The sequence below is a fragment of the Microtus oregoni genome, unplaced genomic scaffold (genome assembly GCF_018167655.1).
Source record: "Microtus oregoni isolate MIOR12 unplaced genomic scaffold, Mior012 000121F_000, whole genome shotgun sequence".
Lineage (NCBI taxonomy): Eukaryota > Metazoa > Chordata > Mammalia > Rodentia > Cricetidae > Microtus > Microtus oregoni.
The window spans coordinates 715,533-742,935 of NW_024544750.1; the positions used below are offsets into that span (position 1 = coordinate 715,533).

At 39.1% G+C, this 27,403-nt stretch overlaps 1 protein-coding gene and 1 pseudogene across 1 annotated transcript; one reads left to right on the top strand and one right to left on the bottom strand.

Annotated features, from left to right (window-relative positions):
- Nucleotides 1-1,157: 1,157 nt before the first annotated feature.
- Nucleotides 1,158-4,568, bottom strand: Ubqln2 (ubiquilin 2). The gene has a single exon (XM_041646137.1). It carries the CDS (start codon nt 4,267-4,269, stop codon nt 2,356-2,358), a length of 1,914 nt encoding a protein of 637 aa, XP_041502071.1. The 5' UTR covers nt 4,270-4,568; the 3' UTR covers nt 1,158-2,355.
- On the top strand, nt 4,268-25,668 carry LOC121444308 (annotated as a pseudogene).
- Nucleotides 25,669-27,403: the final 1,735 nt, after the last annotated feature.

A 27,403-nucleotide genomic window follows, 5' to 3' on the forward strand; every position in this document is an offset into this window, starting at 1 on the left:
ACAGCAGTGAAATTACTGATCACCATTTCCTAAGCTGTTGTTCTGAGAAACGTGGATGGGACAGATGTTATTAGGTGCATTTAAAAGAAATTCTTTAAAAATAATTATGGCCAATACTTACTGTACAATGAATCTTACCAGGAATTAAGTATACAGAATTTTGCAAACTTACTGGCTTTCTCCCAGAGAAATGTTTCTTCACAAAACAGAATTGCTGCAGCAAACACATTCTGGCTAAAGCAAAAAATTAAAACCAAAATGCTACTCTCATCTTTATGACTTAGTACTACTATAGAATATGCAGTACATGCAATTAGTACCTATGCTATACACTTGACGAAAAGGGCATTCAACTTACCATTGTTAGAGCAGCTTACCAGGAAAAATTCGAAAACACCAATCAGAATTTTATAAAATAGGTCTTGGTGAATTGCTAATCTAAAATTTCTGAAAAAAAATTGTATAATAAAAATGGCATTAACATACTAGAAGCTCCTATTAGTAGCACAATGAGCTTCCTAGTGTAATACCTAAAAATACAATTATCAGGAAATAGACAGGACTTAAATAAAATTCTCTCAAAAGCTATAAAAAACTAGTCAATGAGATCCTGCTTTAAAAAATACTCCCAGTAGCCCACACCCCAACTAAATAACCATATAAACCCACAAATGTTTCTAGAAAACAATGGAATACTATAGTTTTCCACATTCTATCCACTTAAAATAAACCCAGCCAAATTCTCAATGTACTGTTTTGAGGGAAGCCTGTTAACGCTAACGTTCATCCGGTGAAAAATAAAATAAGCATGAAAACCATCAGAAAAATTAAATACAAAAATGATCACTAGCAGGATATACCCTAACATATGAAGTCATAGCCCCACCTCAGACTGGTGTGCTAGGCCTACAGAATTCAGTGGAACTAAAGAAAATTCAAGTACAAAATAAAGCATAAATATGTACATTTCAAATGTGTGAAGAAATAATTAATAATTGGTTAACCTTTGGGGGCAATAATTAGAACATGTAAATCTGCATGTCAAAAGAATTTCCTGTAGAGCAGCATTGTTAAATAAATACTTGTGGGGAGAGCTAACCCTTCTGGAGGGGATTCTAGAGCCAAAAGGCAAAAAGAAACAGCTTTGTCATTTTTTAAATTTTTTTTTATTTTTTTAGTCATTTTAATGCATTTTTCCCTGTGCACAAGAGAAATAACTGATAGTCAAAAGATACACTTTCCTGTATACATAGCAGTTAAAAGTAATGCAGACACCACATGACACTTCCAGTAAAAGTTACATTTCCAATTACAAATCAAAATGCATATTAGGGTCTCTTCATGGGAGAAGCTGAGGAAATCTTAGGTCAAAAGCACTTTCCTGGCATCACTACACTGATCCTTCAGGCTGCACAAAGATTAAGGTCATATACAATCAATCTGCAACTGTTGACACAATGTTACACTGTAAGTTTTCTGTACAATTAATGTATACTTAGAGAAACCAGGATAAACATTTCTACTATATTTTAACTGAACTTGCCTAGCCAACATTTTCACTGAGAAATTTATCAAATATGCTGTAAGACTCTACAAAATTGTGAGACATACCTAGCTTCAGGAGTATTTCTTATATTCTTTCTTATTTTGGTTACACATATTCTGCTCAGAGATTCTACAGTAATACTTCTAGATGTACAATTCCAATTGTGCTTACTGTACTGTGTACAAATAATAACAAAAACGATCAATGAATGGTATAAATCTTACAGCATTTGCTAGCAAAAATACATGCCAAAGTCACAATAAGCAATATTTTACCACAAATTAGAGAGCTTCAAATAATTTGCTTCTGTTTTTAATACCTTCATTCTACATTAAATTACTATCATAGGCTAATGTTTAAAATGCAAATAAACTGGACATCTGTAGGACAGAACTTGTTCACCCAACTGTGAAGGCTGATACCTGTGTCCAAAAATCACAATAAATGCAGAATAAAGAGAAGTGTTTGCATGCAACACCTTTGAGTGAAACGGCATTGATCCCCACCATTCAAATCAGAGAAGGGAGAAAATCCAAAGAAAAGGAAGGAATGAAGGAGGGAGGGAAGGAAACAAAGAGGGGAGAGGGCAGGCTGGAAGGGAAGGGCGAGGGTGGGAGGGAAGGTGGCGGGAGGAGGAGCAGGAAGGAAAGAAGGGAGGGACTCCACCTTAAAATGCATGGTATTAGATTTATAAGTAGACAGATTTAAAAGAATCAAAATAAAAGTAAAGCACGATTTTGTGTGTGTTTAAAGATTTAAGAGCCATTATCAAAAATAAGATACATTTTTTTCAAGGTACAGAAATGTAATTACGATGGCTGAGAGCCCAGCAGCCTCTCAATGGCCGCATTGATGTCGCCTCCTGTTGCTATTAGAGCCTGCAAGTTTGCTTCACGATTTAAGAAGCCCATGGCGTTGAGCTGTTCCAGTTGCTGTTGAAATCTCACTTCTGGATTCGGCAGCTGGTGAGGATTCGCTCCAGCCAGGGCCTGCACCATCTGCTGAATGAACTGCTGGCTGGGACCAGAATCTGAAGTTGGACTTATGGTTTCAGTAGGTGCAGAGCTGGTCACAGTGGTTGCAGTGGGGATCCCAGTGCCGGTGGAGCCAGGAGAGCTTACAGGAACAGTGGGTCCAATAGGCCCCATGGGGCCTATGGGTGTGAAAGGAACTATAGTAGGAGCGATGGGCCCTATGGGAGTGACTGGGCCCACAGGGGTTAGGGTGGTTCCCAGGATTCCCAACCCCAAACCTGGAGCAAAGGTTGGAATGAGGCCAGGTGCTTCAGTGGCTAGTGTCTGTAGCCCGTGCTGGATCTGCATCAACGCCTGCATTGCTCTCGGGTTTGACATGGCCGCAAGTGTGTCTGGATTCTGCATCTGCTGCAGGAAATGCGGAAGCTGCGGACGCATCTGCTCTTGCAGCTGAGGATTTGCTGCAAACAGCGGGCTACTCATCATCAGCTGGGCAGCCAATTCTGGATTCTGGCTCAGCGACTGCATCATGCTTCTTATGTAGGGTGCAGACAGCATATTCTGAATCAGCTGGGGATTTTCAGTTATCTGCTGCAGCAGGCTCTGCATTCCCGGGGTACTGAAGATGCTAGCAACATAGCTAGCTGCTGCCACGGTGTTCCCATTGAGCGTTCTAGCGGAGGTGCTGCCAGGCACATTGCCACTGCTTGTGGTCGTGGTGGTGGTCGGAGAGCTCTGGGTAGCCGGCGGTGGTGCCCAAGGATTGGGCAGTGGATCCCGGTTTTCTGTGCGGGAAGGCTGGGTGCCTTCCCCCGAGGAGGAACTGCTCCCCACCGTGGCGAAGGGGTTACCCCCAAACTGCTCCTGTGCGGCATTCAGCATGGGTTCTTGAATGTCAGTGTACATGCGCCGCAGAGCATTGTAGCCACCTGGGAGGCTTTCGAGATTGCTGAGAGCCAGGTCTTGGTTTCTCATCATCTCTTGCATCATGGCAGGATTCCTGGCGATTTCGAGAGTCTGCCTCATTATATCTGGGTTGTTCAGTAGGTGACTGATTTCTGGGTTTCTCTGAATCAATTGTTGCATCTGAGGATTGGCCATAATGAGCTGCCTCATCAGGTCAGGATTCGAAAGCATGCTCTGAACAAAGGGATTTTCCATGATTTGGATCATCATCTCAGGGGTAGACATGAGCTGGTGCTGCATGTGGTTCTGAAGCTCAGTGAAGGTGGTCGAGCTCAAACCCAGGCTGCTAAGGCTAGCAAGTCCTCCCAGGGTCCCCGATGCAAACGGATTGCTATTTGTGACCGTAGGTGTGGGGTTACTCCTGGGACCCGTGGTCGACGCTCGCGTCGTGGTGGTGGTGGTGGTGGTGGTCGTGGAAGTTCCTGCAGTAGTGCTAGGCTGCGTGGTTGACTGGCCCTGAGGGCGATTCTGGCTTTTGATGACCAGGTGAACAGTCAGTCCATCATGGATGCCATGCTGCATCAAGGTATCTTGATCTTTCAAGATTTTTCCGGCAAAAATCAGCACGAGCTGATCGATTTGCGATTTGAAGCGTTTGGAAATCGCTTCCTTAAACTGCAGGACGGTGCTATTCTCGGGCACCGCGAACTCCTCCTTCTCTTTGGGAGTCTTCACAGTGACTTTGATGATTTTGGGCTCGGCCGGCTCAGGGTCCGTGCCTGGGGCCGCAGCAGGGCCATGGGAGGGGCGCGGGGGGCCGCTGCTCTCGCCGTTCTCAGCCATGGCGGCCGCGGTGACGCAGGCTGGCAGGGAAGGCTCTGGCGAGCGAGAGGGCGCGAGGGAAGGAGGAAGGAAGGAGGCGCCGCAGCAGCGGACTGGGCGGCCCCGCGAGCAGCGCGGAACACAGTACCTCAGAGATGAATGGAGGCTGCGGCTCCCGATCGTCGGCTGCGCACAGGGTCTGGCGTAGGCCGAGGCCGAGGGCTGAGCGAGCAGGTCTGCAGGCCTTCTCCGCCGCCGCCTTGTGATCTGCCCGCGCAGTCTCCCAGCAACTCCTGCAGCTGCGGTGCCCGCGCTCCCGCCCCGCCCCGCCCCCTGCCGGCCCCGCCCCCTGCTGACGCAGCGCCAGCCCAGCGACGGTCGCTCAGCGAGCGCAAAACTCCTGCCCTGCAGAGGGGGGCGGGGTGGGGGGGGGGAAGAGAAGGAGAGAGAATTAAACAAAGAGAGGGGGAAGAGAAGGAAAAGGAAGGAGGCTGGAAGAGAAAGCCTGGGGACCGAGGCGAGGCGAGGGGGAAGGGAGGAGGCCGGGAGGAGGAAGAGGGAGGCAGCTTCTTTAGCAGCCACTGAAAGACCAATGGAGAATGTGGATTCGCAATCTGGGAGGCAGTGAAAGGATGAAAGCCTGAATTGAACCGATCCCCATGCAAAGGACGAAAAATGAATAGTAAAGAACTCTGACAAAGCAAAAAGGGAAAACGAACACCCGGGTGGGGGAAGGGAAGGCATGGCGGGAGCGAGCATTTTTACAAAAGAGACGAAAAACGGCCAACAGGCTTCTAAAATATGATTAAGCTCACTACTAATCAAAGGGATTCTAGTAAAAACAATGAGATTTTACTTCGAGTTTATCGCATTGGCAGAGATGAAAGAGAATGTTAAACCTTGTTCACCGGGAGCCGAGAAAATGCACTCTCATGCTGGTTGGAGTATGAATTGTTGTAATACGGCAGTTTGAAAATACAAATGGACATTTTAAATATTTGCACCTTTGTTTAGAAATACCTAATAATCGATGCAAAAAAGCATATGTATGATGTATATTAACAGTGTAGCATTTAGAAAAATAGTGTTGGGTATTTTAAACGTGTGTGTAACATAGGATTACTCAAACATACTATGATAGTGCCATACAATAAAATAATCCCTGTGTCTAAAAGATGGTGGCTAATTCATGTAATATTAAGTGTCTCTAAAAGTATACGTTAAAATGCAGTATCGTTATGAGAAAACAATAGATGATATTTAATATTAATTTATATTTTCCCAAACAAATGGAAACAATACAGGCATGTAGATATTGATCAGAAAGCTTGCAGATTGTATTGTGGAAAAGAAATATGAAAGGCTATACTCCAGGATGATAAAGGTAATAATTAGTAAGAGCTGAAATTGTTAATAATTCTTATTTTCTATTTGATAAGATTTTGAATTTGACGGATATGCTACATTTATAATTTTTAAAAACAATAAATATATTTTCAGACAAGAGTTTAGGTAAAAATTGACAGGCACACAATACTAGTGGCAAAATTAACATTTATCTATTTCATTGATTAAAGGACATAAAAATAATTACTACTGATAAAGAAAACTTGAATAATAAATCATTTCAAAATCATTTATTTATCTCTCATGCTTTGACCACAGAAAATCATTTTCCCGTACAAAAACCTAGAGATAATTTAAGAGCATTTTAAAATCACGAGAGATAATTTAAGAGCATTTTAAAATCACTAAGTCACAAATACCTCAATAATTCTCAGTATAAAACAAAATACAGGCTCATTATATACTTGAATAAAAATGTGATTGTCTATACTAGGTTTAATATTTATATAATGCACAATGTAAAGAGAACGTGTTTTAAATATAATTGTATGTGTATTAATTTATATTTAATATATTTATATTAATAATTAATTGGCACACATCAAATATCATTCTATGATTTTAGATACATGTTCATATGTGTATAGAAATAGGCTAGAGGGAATGGCTTGTAGCTCACTGATGGAGCACAAACCTATCGTGTGTGAAAAAACCCTGGGTTGAATTCCTAGTACTGCAAAAAAAAAAAAAAAAGCAGAAAACATACAAGAGGCAGTCAACCTAAAAATACAGAAAATATGCAAGTCTTTGTAAACTTATAGCCACAAGGAAGAGGAAATGGCACAGGATTCCAGACAATGACTAAACGGAATTGGGGTTAAAGCTGTAAAAATGTGCTTTGTCTCTAAAATGGAAGCAAACATGATAAATTCAGCAATGGCTGATTCTAGATAGCAGCAGTTCATAGCTGTTAGAAAGTGGTTAACTTTTCTGAAAATAAAGGGAAATTTAACAATATATAACTAGCCATCTTTACTTACTCTTAAAGGTAGTACTATTAACAAAAATGGGGAAGAAAAAACACTTAAAAATTTAAAAAAAAACTGAACGCCTTTGTTGCAGCACACGTGACTATTCGTATTAGAGTGAATTATAAGCATAATTATAATGAAAATATATATCTCAATAATTACCATAAGATTACCGTAGGTATAGCTTTAGGGATTTGTTAATAACAGAGATTCCTGGGCCCCACCCCAAATTAACTGAAGGTGAGCAAGAATCTGCATTTTTAGCACATCCACATATTAATAATATTTGATTTAAGGAGTATTATGTGAATGAACTCAGAGTCAAATTTATATGCTTAAAGACTTTAAATACCAAATAATAGCAAATAATTAGTGTATTAGACATTTAAATAAAGAGGACAACAGAGAAAACAGAAAGGAGGCAAATGAGGTGCCAGCTATAAAGTGACAACAGCAAAGAATCAACAAACAAGAACATCAATGCTTGTTCATTAAATCTAAGCCCTTAAAAAAAAAAAAAAACAATAACCAGGGAACCTGCATGGGACCGAACTAGGCCCTCGGAGTGCTGGTGATGGTTATGAGGCTTTATCTGTTGGAGGCCCATGGCAGTGGGACCACGACTTATCCAGGATGCATGAACTGGCTTTTTGGAGCCCATTCCCTATGGTGAGATACCAAGCTCAACTCTGATACAGGGGGAGGGGCTTGGTCCTGCTTCATCTTGATATCCTAGACTTCCTTGACTCCCCAAGAGAGACCCTACCCTCTCTAAGGAGTGGATGGGAGGGGTGGGGAGCAGGAGAAGGGGAGGGAGGGGATACTGGGGCTGAAATGTAAAATGAACGCAAAAACATTAATGAAATACAAAAAAGGGGAAAGAAGCCAAGTGGATAAAAGGTAATTATTTCTCTACCTCCATCCTTCACTCTTTCCCTTCTTTTCTCTCTCTGACACATTTTTTCCTTTTTGTGAGATACTAGGAAGCTACTTTATCTTGTTTAAACATGAAAAGAACTGAACATTTCGTCTGGGAACCTGGAAAGGAGGTAAGCTGTTGCTGCATTCACAAGGCCCCGGGTTCTATGTGGAGCACCACAAAAATCAATAAATAACGATTTGCAAGACAATCATACAGAATGCCTAAGCCTTCTCAGAAGCATTATCTGAGGCACTATTAGTAGCCATGGAGAAAAGAAGAACTTCATGTTCCTCCGGGAATTAAGTGATTCAGTAGGCCTAATTTATGAAGGCCAATTTGCTAATCCATATTGAAGGAACTCAGACAATTTTTACTTAGCACTTCTACTTTTATGAATTTATTCTAAAGAAGTAAGTCCTGAATTAATAAACTGTGTTGTCTTCCCAGAGTGGATCTACAGAACCCCAAGGAAATTCTGATCATTCCTCACTCCTACTCATCCATAGTCAGAAAATAATAATAATAACAACAATAATTAACAATCATAAAGCAATCCCGTCAGAACTAGAGAAAGAGTTAGGTAAGAAGGGCAAGATTTGAGTCAATGAGACTGGAATTAAAACTCCACCATAGTCATTGATGACCATGTGACCTTAGAACAGTTCAATCATTTCTCTCTAGGACAAGATTTTTAGTAGCTACGATGGAGACAAGAAGTATGCGCTAAAGAGCTGTATTAGTTCATGGGAGAGACAGACAGAGACAGAACAACACACAGAGAGTAATTCTTCTGATATATATCCCTCTGGGAAAACAAGGCAAATGAAATAAATTGACTCCTGGTAAAAATAAATTACAAAATTAAATCTTAAAAAATCAAATGACATAAAGGAACAAATATGCAATCTATTTAGCACATAGTCTACTCGGGGGTTATATTTTCTACCTTCATGCTCCCTGCAATCTTCTAATAATTTTTGCTTTGTTCATTTAGTTTACACATAAATAAATAATGTGCATGTCAGTCTTTCTTGAATGCCCAGAAATGCTAGTGCTGCATATCCACTTTAATCTCTGAAATATAAGTTATGAAGTGGCAATTCATGGGCTGGCTTTGGCCTGCCAACACATAAAACCTGGCAAATTTCCCAAACAAAGATTTATGACTTCAGTTTTAAAACTAGATGATCTGGTTACATTGGGTTCATACAATGTCATAATTTGCCTGAAGGTGAATAGTGGCTGCATTCTTTAGATAAGGTGTGACTTCTGATTTGCTAATGTCTACCATGCCTGCTTCACTGATTTTCTTATCTGATTGGGCCTCTAAGATTTTGAATGTTTGATGCTTTTACTAGGGGCTTCTGTTTTCTTTCTTTCAGTCTGTCTCTTGAAACGCTAAAGCCACACGGCTCTGGAGTAAATTGCATAAGATCAAGAAGTTAACTAGCCTGCTTTCTTGGAAGGGTGGAGCATTCACTTTAAGGGGAATATAATTATGTCGGTGAGGAGCGCGTACTATCTCTTAGTGAAGATGGTAATGATAAAGGCTATTTTTTCCTTCAATCTATATATCCATGGTTTTTCTCATAAGAATTATACTATTTTTAAGAAAACTGGAACTTGAAAAAATACAAGATAAAACTGAATGTCTGTCTCATTTTGTTGTGTAAAATGGGATTTTGTGTTACAAACAATTCAATAAACTGGAATTCATTTCAAAAGAATTTAGAATTAAGTTTTCTAAAAATTTACAAAGTCAATGGGAGATTGAAATAAAAATGAGAAAGGGGGAAATGCTCAGAATAAAACATTAAAATAAATGAAAAAGAGAAGCATTTCGTGGTAAGTTAGAAATGAGTACAACAACTGGTCTTTTCAGTCTGATTCAAATCCACGAAGAAGACAAAGTAGAAATAATCAGACAAGATAATCCCACCATTTTAGTGGTTATCCAAGTATAATATCTGTAAGAATAGAGCAGTGCCTGTAGGAAATTCTGTAGCAATTAAAATACTCCTAAGCTGGTGCATAGCCTGGTGGTATAGCACTTACCAGGCAAGCACAGTGTCCTGTATTTGATCTGTAGCACCAGGTATTGAATTTCTAGAATAGTCCTATAAAGTCTGTTTTCATTCAAAACATGAAATTTGCTATATTCTAGTCAAATGGGAATGTATCACTATGAAAATTGTTGTATGTGAAGCCTCGTTCCAAGCTGCAAAGAAACTATCAGCAGAAACACACCAGGCAGCAGTAAGAGCTGGTCTCAGAGTGCACTGCTTATGGATGCTGAAGACCATCCAGACCAGTGGGGAAAGCCATCAAAGGAAAGGACTTGGGGAGCACCAAAGACGACTAAGGAAATAAAGTAAAACACAGTTGCTTTTAACAAAGACCTCTTCATTTCCGTCTCAGATAACATCAAAGGGGACAAGGGCTGCTTTTTACATGATTTGATGCCTCCAGCTTGCCATCCAAAGACTCATCAGAGAGTGAAAACATTCAGGTACAAATCTAAAGAAAATGCAGTGATTATAGAAATCTTGTAGTTTGTAGATGGTAAGGAGTGAAAATAGACATATTAGGATTGAGAAAATTCAAACTCTCACACTGATGGTAAAAAGCAAGTTGTGTCAGTAGACGTGTAAATAGTACAAACACACTCTTTTCAAAAGCAGGACACAGATGGTTTAAAAGCAAACATTTTTAGATACTGTTTTCATATATCTTCTTTCCTAAAATTGAACTGCTAGAATATGTGCCTGAAGTCAAGTCATCTTCCTTTTGCAATTAACCTTTCCCCACTTTACAAAATAAAGACATGTTTCTGTTGCACATTCACAATTTACTATAGTTCATTACCCATTGCCTCCTTGTGTAAAAATCCCAGGGGAAACAAGGAGAGTTTTTGAGATATATATTAGTGTGTATATTGAAAAACAGAATGACTCTAATAACTACATAATAAATTCTTTCGCAGAGCAATGATTTCCAGTTATTTGCCTTGGACGAAATTGAAGAAGGACCAAATTGAGTTGTTAACTAATAGAATCATCAAAATAATTTATAAAGATAGATCTTTATATTGGTTTTAGCGTATTATTTGGAAAGAAAACAAAGAAAGGATATTATTACAACTATGTATTTATATTACTATTTAGTAACAGATTCCATACCTTATACTCATAAAAAATAAGAAATAAAGCTGGGTGTTGGTGGCGCACGCCTTTAATCCCAGCACTCACTAAGCAAAGGCAGGCAGATCTCTGTGAGTTTGAGGCCAGCCTGGATGAGTTCCAGGACAGGCTCCAAAGCTACACAGAGAAACCCTGTCTAGAAAAACCAAAAGAAAAAAGAAAAAAAAGAAAAGAATAAGAAATGAAAATACTGCTAGCAATGGGTAAAATTAATGTTAGGATATACTATTAGAAAAATGGCCTCTAAGTGAATTTCTAATTAAACTTATTTTTTATCTTTAATAATTTTCAAAGGCGGCAATAATCTTATTCTTTTGGCTGCTTGTACACTTCCAATAATTATAGTGCTAATGCAGAACATTTTAGTTTTTAAAATTAATTTTAATAGTCATAATTGCTACAGTAGAGAAAGAAAAGTAGATTGGTTGATGAAACAGCAAAATAAAAACTAGATAAAATTAGGACAAAAATCCTGGAGGTGGAAAAGATAAATTGGTTACAAAAGGAAGAACCTAAAATTTCCAACGCTTCAAGAGGACTCCAGTCCTATATATTTTAAAGATGACGGGCATGCATCTCAAATTGCTACAGTACTAAAAGCCTGATGTATGTGTATGTGAATGTATGTCTGTGAATGATGTAAAACTTTATTTCTTTTAAAATATTTGGATTCATACTATCCCACAAATGACCTTGAAATTTAATTATGATTTTTTTCAATTAAAAATATATGACAAACTTTAGGTATAAACTTAAATATTCATTAAAATGTATGTAGTTTATGAATCTTCTTTGGGGAGCCACAGGAAAAAATATTTGAAGATTCAAGGGTTGTCTTACATGCAGACTGTAGTCCCCTGCTTTACAGCTCCGAGTGTCCATCACGCCGTCACACAGGGTACTTCCCACAGATGAAGATGCAGATGAAAGAAGAGCAGCTTAGGAATTTTCAATGAGAAATAGCACAGTGACACGTACTGCAGCTGCTCATCTCTATGCATTCAGTGAACTTTCCCCCTGAAAAAAAGCAAAGGAAAGCTGAATGAAAATTAAATGAGAAAATGACAGCTAATTGATTGCCTGTTAAACTTATATACTCTGACTCCAACACATCATTACTCAGAGAAGACTAATGCAAAATGAAGGATGTTTGATGGGTTTAGTGGGGTGGTTGCTGAGTAAACCATGATTCGCAACCAAATTTAATGGCATAAATCTATTCTAGTGCTGGATCTTCTAGCAAAGATGGCTTCGCTTATAGGTGAATAGGTAATATTTCTTATTTCACTAGACTCCTGCCAATGTCAACTTCAGGCAGCTACTTTTCCTTATTTTGTGGTTCACTCCTTCTCAGGATGGTAACACAATAAGATCACAGTATATTTATGCCTTTGGGGCCTGCTGGTCATTCTGCCTCTTCCAAAGAGTTTGCATCTATGTATTGGTTAATGATTTACTTGTCCTACAATTTAATTCTCAGAAGAAATTAAAATAATTTTCATTTCACTGATGTAGGGTTCAGTGAAAGGGAGTCTTATAATAGTCACTTACTTTAGAAAACAAATAGGCAAAAAGGCAGAATTTTTTTTAAAAAAAGCAAATAAAAGATACACTAATGAGCTAGAGAAGCAGGCAGAAAGTTGGAAGGGTGAGGAGGTGAGAGAACCTAGGAGAAGATGGGAGGGGAAACCGTGATCAGAATATATTGTATAAAAACAATTTCTATTCAATAAAAGAAAAAATAAATGAATGAAATCACTTCAATATGGCAGAAATTAATCAATAATATCACTTTTGTTTTCTTAGCATGTCCACATAAAGTTATCATTAATAAATGGCTGAATAATTTTATCAAACAATAGTCTTTTACTTTCATTGATGCTTAGGAAGAACAGCATGAATGAAATAAGGGATACAGTTTTTTTTTCTTGGTGGAAGTTAATAAATTAATAACACATTGTTTCAGTAGAAGCTCATCAGGTTGTAAGGCCAAATGGAATACACAGTAGCAATCGCACACTCAACACATGTAGGCAAAAAGTTAAATTATAATATTTCAGAATCTTTTCATGAAATTAAAGAGCAAAAATCTGAACAGAGATTTGAAACAAAATGGGAGAGGAGATAAACCCTGCTTGTTGGGAGAAAACCTTAAAGGACTAAAGAGAAAAGATTCAAAAAGCAAGCTTTAGGGAAGAAATGCAACCAACATATTCTAGTTGAGATAAGTATATCAGGTGATGACACAGGCAATATAGAGGAAGGAGTGAATGCCAAGGGGCATGACGTGGAAGAGTGGCAAAGACTATTTTAATGGCATGCCGTAACTGGGTTTCTACATCTACAACATGGGCATGATGGGTACAGATACCTTTCACGATCTAAAAGAAGAGGATACAACTGTCGTTCTAAGAAACCAGGTTTAACACAAATAGGTCATAAAAATTTTTTAATATTTATTTATTATTTATTATGTATACAATAGTCTATCTGTGTGTATGCCAGAGGTCAGAAGAGGGCACCAGACCTTATTACAGATGGTTGTGAGCCACCATGTGGTTGCTGGGAATTGAACTCAGGACCTTTGGAAGAGCAGGCAATGCTCTTAACCACTGAGCCATCTCTCCAGCCCCTAGGTCATAAAATTTTATAGCTGCCTCCAGATTAGGGCACAGCCATGGGTTATTAGGCAAAACAAGAAATCAATTTTTGTTTGTTGGATTTTTTTATAAGTTTCTTATTGGTTCTTATCAACATAAAATAATAGAAAATATAAAATGAGTAATTTTTTATGTTTATAAGGTAAGCTAAATCTGTTTTCAGAATGATACATCTGAAGGGTCCAAGGTCTAGAGCCTGGGAGGTTAAAGAAGATGTGCCGAGCTGCAGACCTGCAGGCAAATTTAATATACTTTATTCCAGGTGAGAGACACCACACAGCAAGATAAGCAGATGCTGACAGGCACCCAGCTACAGGTGGGCGCACACAGGCTGTGTACATAAGTATTCGCGCGCGCACACACACACATGCGCACACATACACACACACACAGAGGTAGGCTTGTGAACTCAAAGGTTAAAGACTAAAGGCCTCTGGCCTCAAGGTCACATTTATACAAAACCCAAACTATGTGGCATTTTGCCAGCAATGTAAAAGACTGCATCACTGTTTACTTTGGGGAGCATCAGATATCAGCCATTTTGTGCCAATTCATACCCCTCCCGTGTTTAGGAACTGCTGTATTGACTCATGTTGGCTATCTATACCAGTGCCATATTGTCTAAACTGACCGTTTCAACCCTCTGTTCTCTACAATGTCTCATCAAATGAAGCAACCATGATAGGGGAGAAAGACAGCAAAAGCTAATTTAGGCATTTAGCTGTTCATCTAAACAAAAGGAAAATCAATTTTTTTTCTTGGGAAATTTCAGTTATATAAATCTGAATAAAGAAATGAAGACAATAAATGATAGGATGCTGGCAAGAATGGCAGTTGTATGTCAGAGTACTTCAGTAAACAGAAATTTTGCCTAGAGTTATAAATTTGTGAGTATCAATGTATACTTTGAAGAATTAACATTATACTTTTTTCCTACAAGTTTAGATGGGCAACAATTGTGCAGGCAACATTTTGTAGACACAAATCTTAATTTTTTTCTGTAGCTCTGTTTTGGAGTTTTGGAAACATTACTTATAACTTTCTAGAAGATATAGAGAATCTGACATTGTGTCTAGTAAATGAAAGTGTTCAATGGAGCAAGACAGTTATGATAAAAATTACAGTGATAATTATGATGTCTGGGTGATCATTAGGTAAGGGGCAGGAATTAATTCATTACATTCTCACAAGTATGTGCTAGCATTTGCTCATTCTCTTCGTTTGATAAATGAGATAAACAAGGTACAGAGCTGTTAAGTCAGTTACCCAAAGATATATACAATGAGAAGCAGAGTGACCTAGAAACTTGGAATAGAATTAGTAGGCAATTACAATAATTGATTGCCAATTCCTTATGATAGGTACTATACAATCATCCAATACTAAAAGCTCTGGCAGAATAAGATATAAGTTAATACTGTCCATGTAGCTAATTTGATAGGCATAACTTTAGGTTTGTTGAGATATGGCAATTACATCTTAGAAACTGCCGAACAAGCGCTGGGTGGTGGTGGTGCATGCCTTTAATCCTAGCACTCAGGAGGCAGAGGCAGAGGCAGGCAGATCTCTGAGTTTGAGGCCAGCCTGGTCTACACAGTGAGCGTGTGGGGGTCCCATTACAGAACAAGAATGTGGTACAGCTTAGAAGAAATAAGATAGTGTCCAAATAGGCATCTCACAGTCTCCTAAGTACTTAGGGAACTATCTAGATTAAATGCAAAATGGCTACTGGTCTGCCTATGCAAAAATGTACCAAAAAGGGGCATATTTGACAATTATTCAGACCTACATGATTTGGTTTCTAAAAGGCATCTGTCAACAAAATTTTAATTTAAATGAGTTTCTAGATTTTCTCAAAAATTCTCAAGATAATGTGTTGAATATTTATTGTGTTATTTTTCTAATCTCACTAACACAAATTATCCCATTTAAACCTCAGGCGGACTCTAAGTGAAAGACACCATTATTAATATTTTGCAACTGAAGAAACTAGAACACAGAGGCTAAGTGCCTGGTCTTATGTCATAGCTAGTAAATAGCAGAGCCATGCAAAGTCAGAGAATCTGGCACAGAGCCCACATTCTAATTTTATTTATTAACATTTTGGTTATAAAATATAGGGTACAGTAAAATTAAATAATGCTTACAGTGTATAATTATACATGTACTGTCTGAACCAGAATAATTAGTAATTTCACTATCATTATTTTGTGTGTGGATGATCCAAGACCTTTTCTTCTAGCCATTTATAAAATATGTACTAAATTATTGTGAATTAGTAGATATTTCATAGTGACATAAAAAACTAAAACTTATTACTTTTATCCAACTGTACTTTGGTACCTGTTATGCAACCTCCACCTCTAATTCCACATTCATGCCAGGCTATAGTAACCACTAATTCAGATTGACTTTTTCTTTAACTTTTACATGTGAAGAAGAACATGCTTTGTCTTTCTCTGATCTCTTTAATTACCATATGCCCTCTGGGTTCATCCATTTGGCTGAAATGGAGAAAATGATGTTATTTTATGGCTGAATAATATTTCTTTGTGTGCTTTTATATACATATATAACATATATAACATGTACTTTTTGATATGATGCTATTATTTCACTTGCATATTACATCCAGAAATGCTGTATCATATCGTATGTATAGTTTTGGGGGGAGGAGGACCTATCCATTATGTTCTTTTGGTGACTGTACAAATTTACACTTCTGCCAGCAATTGTTAAGAGTTTGTTTACTCTGCATCCTTGCCAACACAATCAAGGCTACATATGACACACAGCTTTGGACCAAATGTGGGGGAAAGATGAAAATCCTTTCACCTAAGACTTGGAAAAAGAAAAATATGTCTACTCTCACCGTGTGTTTTTAATACACTAGTAGAAGTCTTAGGCAGAGATACTGCACAGGAAAAAGAAAGATGTGAAATGCAAGCAGGAAGAGAAGAAATCAAACTACTGTTTGCAGATGATATGTTTCTATATCTACAGCAATCTGAAGACTCTATAGGATTCTTTTTTTTTTTAATTGAGAGGTTCTTGATAAAGCACAAGGTTTTCTGAGGAAAGCTGCTGGTACAAAGTCAACATAAAATCAGTAGTATTTCATGGAGCAGAAACAAATTGGCAGAAAAAGAACCATTTGAAGGAATGAAATTGAGCAGTACTCAGAGCGGGAAATGAAACAAACAAACAAACAAGCATTTTCACAATTGCAACACTTTTGAAAAACACGTTACCCTGGTTTCATAGTGACATAAAAAAACTAAACTTATTACTTTTAATTGCTCCTTTCTCTACTCTGGCTCCCACAGTCCAAAGTAAAGGTGCTGACTTAGGGATCGGGCCCACACTTTCATGTATAGGCTCTGAAGAATTCTCTTTGACAGTCATTCCGTGTAGTCACCATATACTTGCTGGAAGTTGGTAGAGAGGCTTTGCACAGTCATTGGCTCTTATATATCCATAGCCAGCCAAAGCAAACCAATCTTTTTGTCTCCTCTTGCCTCTCCCCCTTCTGTCTTCTTCCCTTTCCACCCACTCCCTTCCCCTCTCCTCTCTCCTCTCTTCTCTCTTATGCTCTCTGCCTTCTTCTGCTGCTTTTAAGGCCCAATAAGTATTATCTTGCAGACTAAACTAATCAGATAATAAATGGCTTATAATTAACGTCTCATAGAATCTACACTAATGTTCACCTGAGTGAGTGGGGGATGGGAATCTTAAGAAGCCACTTATCATATTTCCATATACCTTATTTGATTGTATGTCCCTGCTAGGCTTAATCATTTAATTGCTGGTCTGTCATAAAGCAAATATTGTATCTGTTAAGTGTAGAATTCCAGAACCTAATTATTTGAATCAAAATCCTTCATGTACCAACTTTTGGTGGCTAATCTAGGATAAATTATTCAATTTGTTTTGGACAATCTGGAGAATGACCTATTGTATTTAGTTATGAATGAACGAGTTACATGAAGTATACAAGTCAAACTAAAAGAATAAATAGTAGCTGGGCAGTGGTGGCACACACCTTTATGCACAACACTCGGGAGGCAGAGGCAAGTGGATCTCTGTGCGTTTGAGGCCAGCCTGATCTACAGAGTAAGTTCCAGGACAGGCTCCAAAGCTACAGAGAAACCCTGTCTTTAAAAACAAAACAACAAAAAAGAATAAATAGTAAGAGATTTGACAAACAGATAGGAAAACAACATCAAATTAATGGTTTAAACAAAAGAACAGCATAAAAGTAACAGTACCAGACTAGGAGTTTCCAATCATCCTGTAGAAACTAACTGAGGAAGCCCTTTAAGGCAGCCAGTCAGTTGAAGATCCTGACCTCGAGGATCCCTGGGCATAGGAGAATGTGCCCACAGTGGAGGCTTTTCGGTAAAAGAGCAAATAGCAACAGAGACAACATCATCAAATTGAGCACTGACAATCTTCAGCAGAAAGTGACTGGGGAAGTTGAGGCAGTCAGCTGGTGCCCTGCTTTTTCCCACTGGTTTCTGTGTTCGTTTCTATGGCCTTTTTGTTGCCATGGTTCTACAGCACAGTTTGAAGTCAGGGATGTTGATAGCTCTTAGATCAGGAGCTCTTTGACTAATTGGAGTTTTGAGCTTCCATTTGAATCTGAGGTTGTTTTGTTCTAGTTGTATGAAAATATCTTTGGATCTTTCATTTGTATCACTTTAATTTTTTGGAAGCCTAGTTTTGCAGTTTATAGTGGTCAGGAACTTGCTGTTTTGTTTAGGCTGACCTCAGTTTCATGACCCTCCGGCTTTCATCCTTCAATTGCTAGGATGACAGACACACGCCAGCTTGAAACTTGTATAAAACCTAAAGATCAGTTCTAATAATATGACCATTTTAACTCTTCTTTTTCTGGGGGGGGGGGTCCAGAAATATTGGCAGTAAATAAATCTCCCAGTGTCTTCCTGAATTTCTTTCTTTGAATTTTTAATACTTTTCACTGTAGAAGAGTTTTACCTCTTTGACTACATTTAAATCAAAGTGTTTATTATTTTTGAAAATATGGTGAACTGTATTCTTTTTCTAATCAGGATATAGAAAAAGTACAATTTTAAGTTAATTTTGTGCCCTAGTGCGGTGGGTTGAATAAGAATGACTCCCAATAGGGTCATGTTTTAATACTTGGTCCCTAGTTGGTGGAGCTATTTGGGAAAGATTAGGAGGTGTGGCCTTGTTAGTTACTTTTCTATTGCTTTGAGAAAAAAAATGACTAAAGCAACATGGAGTAAGGGAGGGATGGCTTTAAGGTTTCTGTAGACTCTTGCCATTCTCTCTCTCCCTGTCCCCCTCCCCTCTCTCTGAATCATACTTGTGGATCAAGATGTAAGCTCTCTCTCGGCTGCTGCTCCAGTGCTGCCATGCTCCCGGAAAGGATGGTAATGAACTCTTTTCCCTCTGGAACTGTAATCCCTATAGCGAGTCTTTCTCTGTCCCATCAGTCAGCCCCCACATCATAACACAGAGACTTATTATTAATTATGAACGCTTGGCCAATAGCTTAAGCTTGTTTCTATCTAGCTCTTATAACTTAAATTAACCAATTTCTATGAATCTATGTGCTGCTCCAGGCAAGTTTATCTCATCTATGTACTGTCCCTTATGCTTTCCTGTTTCCTCCGTGTCTCTGCCCTTTTTCTTCCCAGCATCCTCTCTGCCCCAAAAATCCTGCCTAGCTATTGACCATTCAGCTTTTTATTAAACCAATCCAAGTGACACATCTTCACAGTGTACAAAGAGATTACTCCACAGCAAATCCCTGAATAATAAATCTTCCTTCTATAAGTTGCTTTAGTAGTGTTTTTTTTTTCCACAGCAATAGAAAAGTAACTATACCTGGTATCTTACTGAATTTGTCAGGTCAAAAAGTTTTTTGGTGGAGTTTTTAATGAGTTTCTAAACATAGGCTATTATTTAGGATATTATTAGAAAATAGAAAAAAATTATTTACTATTTTGCTATTACTCCCTTTGTATGTCCTTATATTGATTTATTGATCTGACTAAAGCAATACATTAAACTAAAGCAATACATTAAATGAACGTGGTAAAAGTAACAATCTATCTCTTCCTGGTTTTATACAAAGGGCTGTTATTTCCCCTCATTCAGTATATTTTTGGGGTATGAACCCATTCTATACAGCTTTTTACAATGTTGGAGTACAATTCTCTTCTTACTCTTTTGGAATTTTATATCAAATAGTGTAAAATTTTGTCAATGACTTTTCTTCATCTACTGCCATAGTAACATTATGTTTGTCCTTGATTTTATCTCTGTTCTATATTGCATTTACTGCTTTTTATGTTAATCTATCATTTCATCCTAGAATGAAGCCATCATGCTCATAGTGTATGATTTTTTTATTGTGTTCTGGAATTCAATTTGCAAGTATTTTCATGAGCATTTTTGCATCTATGTTCATCAGGAATTTTGGTTTATATTTTTGTTGTTGTAGTGTTTTTATCTGATTTTGGTATCTGGGTAATCCTTGTTCCATACAGTGAATTTGAAAGTTTTCCTCTCCTTAATTTTATTGAACATTATAAAGAATATTGTGGCTGTTTTATTTAAAGATCTGGTAGAATCCAAGGATGAAGCTATATAAACTAAACTTTTCTTTGTCTGGACACTTTGTGTTATTGTTTGAATTTCATTACTTGATTGATCTATGTACACATTTTATAATCTCTTGGTTCAGTTTTGGTGCTCTAGAGATATATTCATTTCTTCTGTATTTTCCAGTGTATAGAATAAAAGTTTTTTTTTTAAAAAAAAAATACTGCTTTCAATAATTCCTTGCTATTGCTATAGGGATAGATATACAGGATTAGCTTAAACTAGACATGCCTATTTTGGGCTTGGTGATCAGCTATTTTTTTTTTAATCTTCCCAGTTCTTTGATTTAAAGGACTCACTGAAGTAAACAGGAATGGGTTGTGTGCAGATAAGGTGAACTGGCAGATTGCCTAAGCAACTTGCTTTGGGGTGCTGTCCTCAGTCCCTACTACTGTGTAAAAATAAGAAGACAAATACCAGCAATAACAACAAATAGTAATGAACAAGATACAAAAATTAAAAATCAAGCACCACGGCATCCCCAACCTAAGACTAACATCAGGAGTAGTGAGTGCAAAAATACAAGCCACAATTTTTCTTTATTTATCTATTTATTTTATATCCCAGCCTCAGCATACCCCAATTTTACCTTTTTAATATTTTATTTTAATTGAAATAATAACATAATTTCCCCCTTCCTTTCTTTCCTCCAATCTCTCCATGCCTTCTCCCTGCAACCCTTCCCAAGTCCCCCACCCCTGTATTCCCTATCAAAATTGTAGTCTCTTTTTCTTTAATTACCATCAGTACATGTATCCGTGTATCCTGCTGCGTTCACTTAATGTTGCTTACATGTGTATGATTTCAGGACTTGGTATTGGATAATCAATTAGAAGGCTGATCCCTTAGGAAGAATAATTCTCTCCCTCAGCTACCATTAGTTGTCTAGAGCTCTTTGTCTAGGGATAGAGCCTCTTGGGATTTGCCCCTTCCACATTAGCATGTCTATTAGTGTTGTCATTGCTTGGATCTTGTATAGGAAGTCATATTGTTTGTGGTATAATGGGTGTAGCTTTTCTGACGTTTCTAGGAGACACAGTTGCACAGCAGACTTCCCATTCTTCTGGGTCTTAAAAGCTTTCCACCTCTCCTTTTCAATGTTCCACAAGTGTTGTGGATGTATCAGCTGGAGCTGGGCACCACATAATCAACCAGTTGTTCTCTGCACTTTAACAGCTTATAGTTTTCTGTACTGGTTTCTGACTGTTATCAGGAAGCATCTTTGATGAGGACTGAGAGACACACTTACCTGTGGGTATAAAGGTAAGTATTTAGAATGCTATTGGAGATTATGCTGGCTTAGTAAAGTGACAATAGCGGGTTCTCCACTAACATCTACCACCTCACTAGCTCCAAATAGTTGGTAATGTTTACTGTCCTAGGCATGAGTTTGCTCCTATTGAGTAGTCCAATCATACAGCTACTAGTTTTTGCCAAAATATGCATGCTACTCTCACACCGTTAGAGATAGCTTGCCATGCTGGTCATTGTTGAGTAAAGCAATTTTCTAAATTATTTTTACTTTTTAAAATTTTATATATTTGCTTTTATTGCATGTATGTCTTGCCATGGGTGTGCTTGGTCCCTGTGGGGTCAGAGGAGGGCATTAGATCCCCTGGAACAAGAGTTATAGGCAACTATGAGCTGCCATGTGGGTGCTGAGAACTGATTCCAGCTCTGCAAAAGCAGCCAATGCCCTTAACCACTGAGTCACCTCTCCAGCCCCAAACCAAAATCTTTTAAAAAATAATAAAATGAAAAAAATTAAGACAGAACCAAATGTAAAACAATAGAAAAACTAAAATAATTAAAATAAAAAACTGAGCCAGTCAGTGGTGCATGCCTTAATCCCAGCACTCAGGAGGTGGAGGCAAGTGGATCTCTGTGAATCTAAGGACCGCTTGGTCTACAGAGCGAGTTCTAGGATAGCAAGGGCTGTTACACAGAGAAACCCCATCTCGAAAAACCAAATAGATAGATAGATAGGTAGGTAGGTAGGTAGGTAGGTAAGCAGGTAGGTAGGTAGGTAGGTAGGTAGATAGATGATAGATAGATAGATAGATAGATAGATAGATAGATAGATAGATAGATAGATAGATAGATAGATGATTTCCAAACTGAAACAATGGGACTGAGAAATGGCTCAGTGGCTAATGGCTAAAATTATTGACTGTTCTTGCGGAGAACCCAGGTTCGACTACTAGCACCCACATGACAGTTCTGTCTCTGACTCCAGTCTCAGAGGATCTAACTCCCTTTTCTGCCAATGTTTTATGCAGGTCAAAATGTCCACACACACTTGCTGAACATAGCGGACAAAGAGGACTGCTGAGAAGTCAAGAACAATGGCACTGGGTTTTGATCCTACTGCACGTACTGGCTTTGTGGGAGCCGAGGCTGTTTGGATGCTCACCTTACTAGACCTGGAAAGAGGTGGGAGGTCCTTGGACTTCCCACAGGGCAGGGAACCCTGACTGCTCTTCGGGCTGATGAGGGAGGAGGAGTTGTTTGGGGGAGAGGGAGGGAAATGGGAGGCGGTTGTGGGGAGGAGGCAGAAATCTTTAATAAATAAATAAATAAATAAAAATATTTTAAAAAAATGTCCACACACATTTTTCAAAACCACAGAAACAAGAAATCAGAATAACGGAAATTAAAGGTCATAATTAATATATGATGAAAACAACATATGCAACAAAATTCTTAATAAAAAAACATTGTCTCTGCTGAGGTATTTGAGTTCAAGCATGGGTATTGACTTCTTATGCCAATCTGTGCTACCTTTTGTTTTCTTGGGTTATGTATCTCTTGGAGCCAACAAGGCATGAGGGTTATTAATCCCTTGTTCCTTTTGTGTAGCTGCCAATTGGTCCGCTAGAGTGATTTAGGACCAGAGAACAAAGTAGCATGGCATGCAACGTTCCCTGATCTAGAGTTTGCTCTGGGCAGAGTAGATAGATCATTGTACTCCCAGAGCCTAACTGATGCTGAATTCTGCTGTCCATCTCTGTTCCTCCATCCCCCCAGGAAACCCGCTGAAGGCTGGAGAGAGCTGGCAGTTTTGGCGTGTGTCAGCTCCCATGACCTTGGCTTTTTAAGGCCCAGTCCCTATTTGCAATCACATATTCCTGCTCAGCTTCTGACCTCCTAGACACTTAAGCTTCCAGTCTTGCCGGGAGGTGGAGCACACCTTTAATCCCAGCATTCAAGAGGCAGAGGCAAGCGGATCTCTGTGAATTTGAAGCCAGCCTGGCCAACAAGAGCTAGTTCCAGGACAGCTAGGACCGTTACACAGAAAAACCCTCTCTCAAAAAAAAATTTAAAAAACCAAAAAAGCGAAAACAAAACAAAAATACAGCACTATGATTGTGTGTTGAGAAACACAAATGTTTTCAAGAGTTAGCCTACTGTGTAGCTCCCAGAGCAACTATGATCATGCTGCTTTTTAATTAAATGTCATTTTTCTCTGTCCCTCCTCCTGCTTTCTATTACTCTCCTCTGTGTCATCCGATTGCCACCTGTAACACGGTGTTGCACATTTTCTCACCCTATTTCATTATAGCCAGAACTCTCTTTTCTAATATTGAATTTGATGTGTCAGACACACACATTCTGAAGCAGCCGGGATCTAGCTGGCCAGACTCAGAACACTGGAGACACTGCAAAGTATCTTTTTCTTCTAGTTTGCCATTTTGCTTTTTCCCTGTGACTTCTGACCGCCCCTCTCTACTGTCCTTGTAAATTTCTTCAAGCCGAGGGTTACCTAGGTTTTTTTTTTTTCTTGTAGAACTTAACAAAGAATCCAGAATGAAATAAGTGATCTTTAAGCCGTGGTAGAGTAACTAAATGAAATAGTAAATTATTATTCCAATGAATTCTGTCTTTGATACCACCACGTAACATAGCTGTTTAGGATTTACAGGCCCAATGGGTATGCCTGTAATCTCAACCCGGGAAATAAACAGGATAATCTGAAGTTCAAGGCTGTCCTCTGCTACATCGTTAGGGGCTGCCTCAATAAACAAAAACACACAGACAAAATCAAATAAACAAAGACCAGCAAACCAGCTGTGACTATTTCATGCCTTCCATTGTATTTTAAATATCAAAATACAGAGTACAAATAATTATCACTCGGAACAGTCACGAAAACCAGTAGTCAAGCAGCTGAAGTTTTGAGACGGGGTATGGTTATAGTAACAGTTCTACATTCTAGCTTGAAAACTGCAAGCTTCAAAAAAAAAAAAAACCCAAGAAGTCTACAAATCAAAGACAAACTGTCACTTTAAGAGTCACTTTTTACCTCAACTTCATCCGTGGCGTGGTTGACTCTGAGGACCTGCCCTTGAACATCTCCCGAGAGATGCTGCAGCAGAGCAAAATCCTGAAAGTCATCCGCAAGAACATCGTGAAGAAGTGCCTGGAGCTCTTCTCTGAGTTGGCTGAAGACAAAGAGAACTACAAGAAATTCTATGAGGCCTTCTCCAAGAATTTAAAGCTTGGGATCCATGAAGATTCTACTAACCGCCGGCGCCTCTCTGAGCTGCTCCGCTATCACACCTCTCAGTCTGGAGATGAGATGACCTCCCCATCAGAATATGTGTCTCGCATGAAGGAGACACAGAAGTCCATCTACTATATCACTGGTGAGAGCAAAGAGCAGGTGGCCAATTCTGCATTTGTGGAACGTGTGCGGAAGCGGGGCTTTGAGGTGGTGTACATGACTGAGCCTATTGACGAGTACTGCGTGCAGCAGCTCAAGGAGTTTGATGTAAAGAGCCTGGTCTCTGTGACTAAGGAGGGCCTGGAGCTGCCAGAGGATGAGGAAGAGAAGAAGAAGATGGAGGAGAGCAAGGCAAAGTTTGAGAATCTCTGCAAGCTCATGAAGGAGATCTTGGATAAGAAGGTTGAGAAGGTGACAATCTCCAATAGGCTTGTGTCTTCACCCTGCTGCATTGTGACAAGCACCTATGGCTGGACAGCCAATATGTAGAGGATCATGAAGGCCCAGGCACTTCGAGACAACTCTACAATGGGTTACATGATGGCCAAAAAGCACCTAGAGATCAACCCTGACCACCCCATTGTGGAGACCCTGAGGCAGAAGGCTGAGGCTGACAAGAATGACAAAGCTGTTAAGGACCTGGTGGTGCTGCTGTTTGAAACTGCTCTGCTCTCCTCTGGCTTCTCACTTGAGGATCCCCAGACCCACTCCAACCGCATCTACCGCATGATCAAACTAGGCCTGGGTATTGATGAAGATGAGGTGACAGCAGAGGAGCCCAGTGCTGCTGTTCCTGATGAGATCCCCCCACTTGAGGGTGATGAAGATGCTTCCCGCATGGAAGAAGTAGATTAGAGATGCCCTGGGAAGACCATGTCCTCTGTATAGTTTCCCTGTACTCCCTAGCAGCCTTGACTGGCCCTGACCTACCTGGCTCTCTGCTCATGCTAGAGGATCTCTTACCCTGTCTTGTGCCTTAAGGCAGGAAAATCCCTTCCCACAGAATAGCAGGGTTGGGTATTGTGTATTGTGGTTTTTTTTGTTTTATGTTTTATTTGTTCCGGAATTAAAAGTATGCAAAAATAAAGAAAATGCAGTTTTATGTATAAAAAAAAAAGAGTCACTTTTTATCTCACCAGCCGGGCCAGTTTATTTAAATTTAATTAGTGAAGAAGCTCATATAGGCTTTCAGTAAAACCGTTCCACCTGGACCATGGATAGCATCTTGTCATCATTTTCATTAATTTAATATGGATGTAACCCAAGAACCTATGCCACGTTATAGACAACAAATTTAAAATATGAGGTAGACCTCATTTTTATTAAATAACAAGATTAACTGTCCTAGGAAATTACTCTACCTTCTTTATTAAATTTGTGTGTGTGTTCAATCACAGGGAAGCAGGATAGTGTCTTATATTTGGCGAAAAAAGAGAGTGATTAATTCCTAATTACACTGCAGCTGGGGGCTTGAAATGAGGTAGATGAATTTGTTTTTCTTATAGCAACACAATGGATTTTCTGGAAATCAAATGAACATCCAACGGTCAAGGACATTAACATCCAATTGAGCCTCTGTATCTCCTCCCACTTATTGCTCTTCCAGAGGCGCGTGTTTGGCTGCCAGCAACCAAACTTGGTAGCTCAGAACTCCCTGCAATTCCAAGTCCAGGAGATCTGATACTTTCTGTCCTCCACAGGCTCTGCACTCATACAACACAACCCACACCCACAACACACAAAGTAAATCTTTGAAAGTCATTGTGTATATCCAGCTCTTTTCCGTTTGATTGCTTTTTGTTTTTCGAGACATGGTTTCACTATGTAACCCTGGCTGTCTTGGAACTTATTCTGTAGGCCAGGCTGGCCTTGAACTCACAGAGATCCTACCTCTGCTTCCCGAATGCAGGGATTAATGGTGTGCACCACCTCCACCCAGCATATATCCAGCTCTTTAACTTGTCTATGCCCAATAACTCTTAACTTGATAATAGCTTACTCTTCCAAAGTACAAACTGGAGTGAGTGTCGGCCACAGAGAACTGGTTTCTAGATAGTTATCTTTATATCTGCTTATCTCAAAAATCACTTTAAAATTTCAGACCATTTCAAAAGCCCACTAGCATCTCTTAGTTATGTTTGACTGACAAGGGCACCAGCTATCATTATTTTTGAGATTTGGTCTTACTTTGTAGCCCTAGCTGGGCTAGAACTTGTTGTGTAGATCAAGATGGTCTTAAATTCACAGAGATCCACAGACCTCTACCCCCAAAGTCCTGGGATTAAAGGCATGTGCTACCTCACTTTGCAAGACTTGTTTTTATTTCTTATGTGCACGGTTGTTTTGCTTGCATGCATATATGCTACTGGTATATGGCATGTGCCAGTGTGTGGCATCCCACGTCTATCTGGTGCCCATGAAGGGCAGTAGAGGTCATCAGATCCCCTGGAACTTGAATTATGGACCATTGTGAGCCACCATGCTGGTGCTGAGAACCAAGCCCGGGTCCTTCACTAGAGCAGCAAGTGATCTAACCACTAATCCATCTTTCTGGCCAAAGATAGCAATTTTTAAAGCTGTTGGATGAGATTAAAAGCTATCCCTGGCTTCTGTAACTATAAATTTATAAGTAGGGATTATTCTATTTTTCCTAATGCTACATATCTGAGATCTTCAAAACTATTACCAGTGGCACTGCCCTTTATCTTCAACAGGTTTCTAAAGGGTAATAAATTGTATACCTGGTCAAGTTCTCCCAGGTTCATTTTTTTGTTTTGTTTTTCTAAGGCATTAACATCTAGGAAAGAATATTTTGTTTTCTCCAGCCCTATTTGTCA